The following is a 1,995-nucleotide window of genomic DNA, read 5'->3' as shown; positions in this document are numbered from 1 at the left end:
GAGTGCAGCAGGACCGTATGCCTGTCTTGAACTGGTAGTTTTACGACAACCAGGATGTAGAGATGCTTTTTTGGGTAGACGTGTTGCAGGAGTTATTTTCAATGTTCTGTTATTTTTTTCTCTATTTCTGTTGGTAATAGCAGGTAGAGAACAAATCTTTTGTCCTTTTTTCCCTCAGATGTTTTTTATCATGTGTTTTGTTCATGTCTCAGAGATTTTATTTCCCTTTGGCTTACACAATCTATATTACACGAGAAAGTGATCTGTATGTTATTTGATCTGAGATGTATATATAATTTCCATGGCTGTTAAGTCCCCTTATCTCTAATATTTATTTATAGCTTTGGATAGGAATACCTGCGAGCTGTGATCTCACCGAGTTTTGTAAATTTTCTCACCTGTGTACACAAATGCGCACAAATTGTATCAGACACCCACAAGATGTGCAGTCAGGGGGAGTGTGGGTGGGGCAGGGTAGGCCGAGGCCACTGGAGCCTGGCCAACAACTCTCTCTGTTGCCCAGAAGACCCCGCAGTGCGGGGCCGCCTGACAGAGTGCCTGGAGACCATCCTGAACAAAGCCCAAGAGCCACCGAAGTCAAAGAAGGTCCAGCACTCGAACGCAAAGAACGCCGTGCTCTTCGAGGCCATCAGCCTGATCATTCACCACGACAGGTGAGCCGGCCGTTTCTGGGGCCTGTACCGTGCACGCGCCTCCTCATCACTTGCTGCTCGTCTCTTTCGCATAGTTCCTGTTACCCCCTTCCTCCTGAGCTTTCGCATGCTCCCTGGGAGTTCTGTTCCTCTCTCTGCTCTCAGAACTTGTACCGATTGCTGTGCTGGCTGTGGTCTCATCCTCTCGCCCTGGCTGGCTTCTCACATGATTTGTACAGAGAGGAAAGGGGATGTGTGTGCATGCGTGTTCTCCTGGCTTTGTGGGGCCCAGGGAGGCCATTGTGGGTGACGGTGTGGATGACTGTGTCTCAGTCCACATAGAGGTGCAGCAGTGGGTGGTTACCCTGGACACCTGGGGGCCCTTGCCTCCTCTTAGCTCCCACAGTGTACTCTGTGTGGTCTGTGTGTGGTCCCGAGTTTTAGCGTGCTGTGAGAAGCACAGCTACAGGAAGGCCTAAGGGAGCTGTCCACCAGGCCTCCGATGACAAGGGACATGCTAGGCTGTGGGCAGGCAGGTGTTCTCTCTGTCACTAACTAAAGCCAACCGTTTGCTGCTACAGCTTTTTCTTTTTTTTTTTCTGGAGAGGTTTTTTGTTTGTTTGTTTTTGCAGTGCACTCACCAGAAAGAGAGACAGAAAGTGAGAAATCACCCCCCAGGGGGGATGGCCATGCCGCAATCTCTTCTCCTCCATTCCCCTCTCGGGATCTTGGGCACGCATGCACACGCGCCCGGTGTGAGTTTAAGCCACCGGGTCCGGGACACGAACCGCGGTCGACTATGTGGGAATCCAGCGACATAGCCATTACGCTAACCCGCTACATAGCCATTACGCGACCTGCTGGTTCCCTACAGCAGTTTTTTTTCTTTTTTTTTTGGAGAGGTTTTCGCTATAGTGCGCATGCGCTCGCCAGACAGACAGAGACAGAGAGACAGAAAGCGAGAAATCACCCCCCAGGGGGGATGGTCACGCCGCAATCCCTTCTCCTCCATTCTCCTCTCGGGATCTTGGGCCCGCACGCACATGTGCCCGGCGTGAGCTTTAAGCCACCGGGTCCAGGACGCGAACCGCGGTCGACTACGTGGGAGTCCAGCAACATAGCCACTACGCTAACTGCTGGTTCCCGCTATAGCATTTTTTTTAGAAGTTTCTTTCTTTTTAAAAATTTGCTAGAGGGCATGTACATTCATGGGGGGGGGGGAGGGAGGGAGGTCTCACCCTTTGTGGGGGTGGTCGCACCGCATTCCCCTCTCTCTCACACACATGCACCTGGTGTGTCTCCTTCGTTCCTCCCTCCCTCCCTCCTTCCTTCCCTCCTTTCT

The 1,995-nt window shown here is 51.9% G+C and overlaps 1 protein-coding gene across 1 annotated transcript in view; it reads left to right on the top strand.

Moving 5' to 3' along the window:
- AP2A2 (adaptor related protein complex 2 subunit alpha 2) overlaps positions 1–1,995 on the top strand; it is a 77,030-nt gene that overhangs the window by 47,741 nt on the left and 27,294 nt on the right. Inside the window, exon 8 of the mRNA XM_014582494.2 lies at positions 524–674. Coding sequence (XP_014437980.1) covers positions 524–674 — 151 coding nt within the window. The remainder of the gene's footprint in view (positions 1–523; positions 675–1,995) is intronic.

Source organism: Tupaia chinensis, unplaced genomic scaffold (genome assembly GCF_000334495.1).
Source record: "Tupaia chinensis unplaced genomic scaffold, TupChi_1.0 Scaffold143624_1, whole genome shotgun sequence".
Taxonomy (NCBI): domain Eukaryota; kingdom Metazoa; phylum Chordata; class Mammalia; order Scandentia; family Tupaiidae; genus Tupaia; species Tupaia belangeri.
Note: the sequence above shows the minus strand (reverse complement) of the source record. Positions and strands in the feature narration are given on the sequence as shown.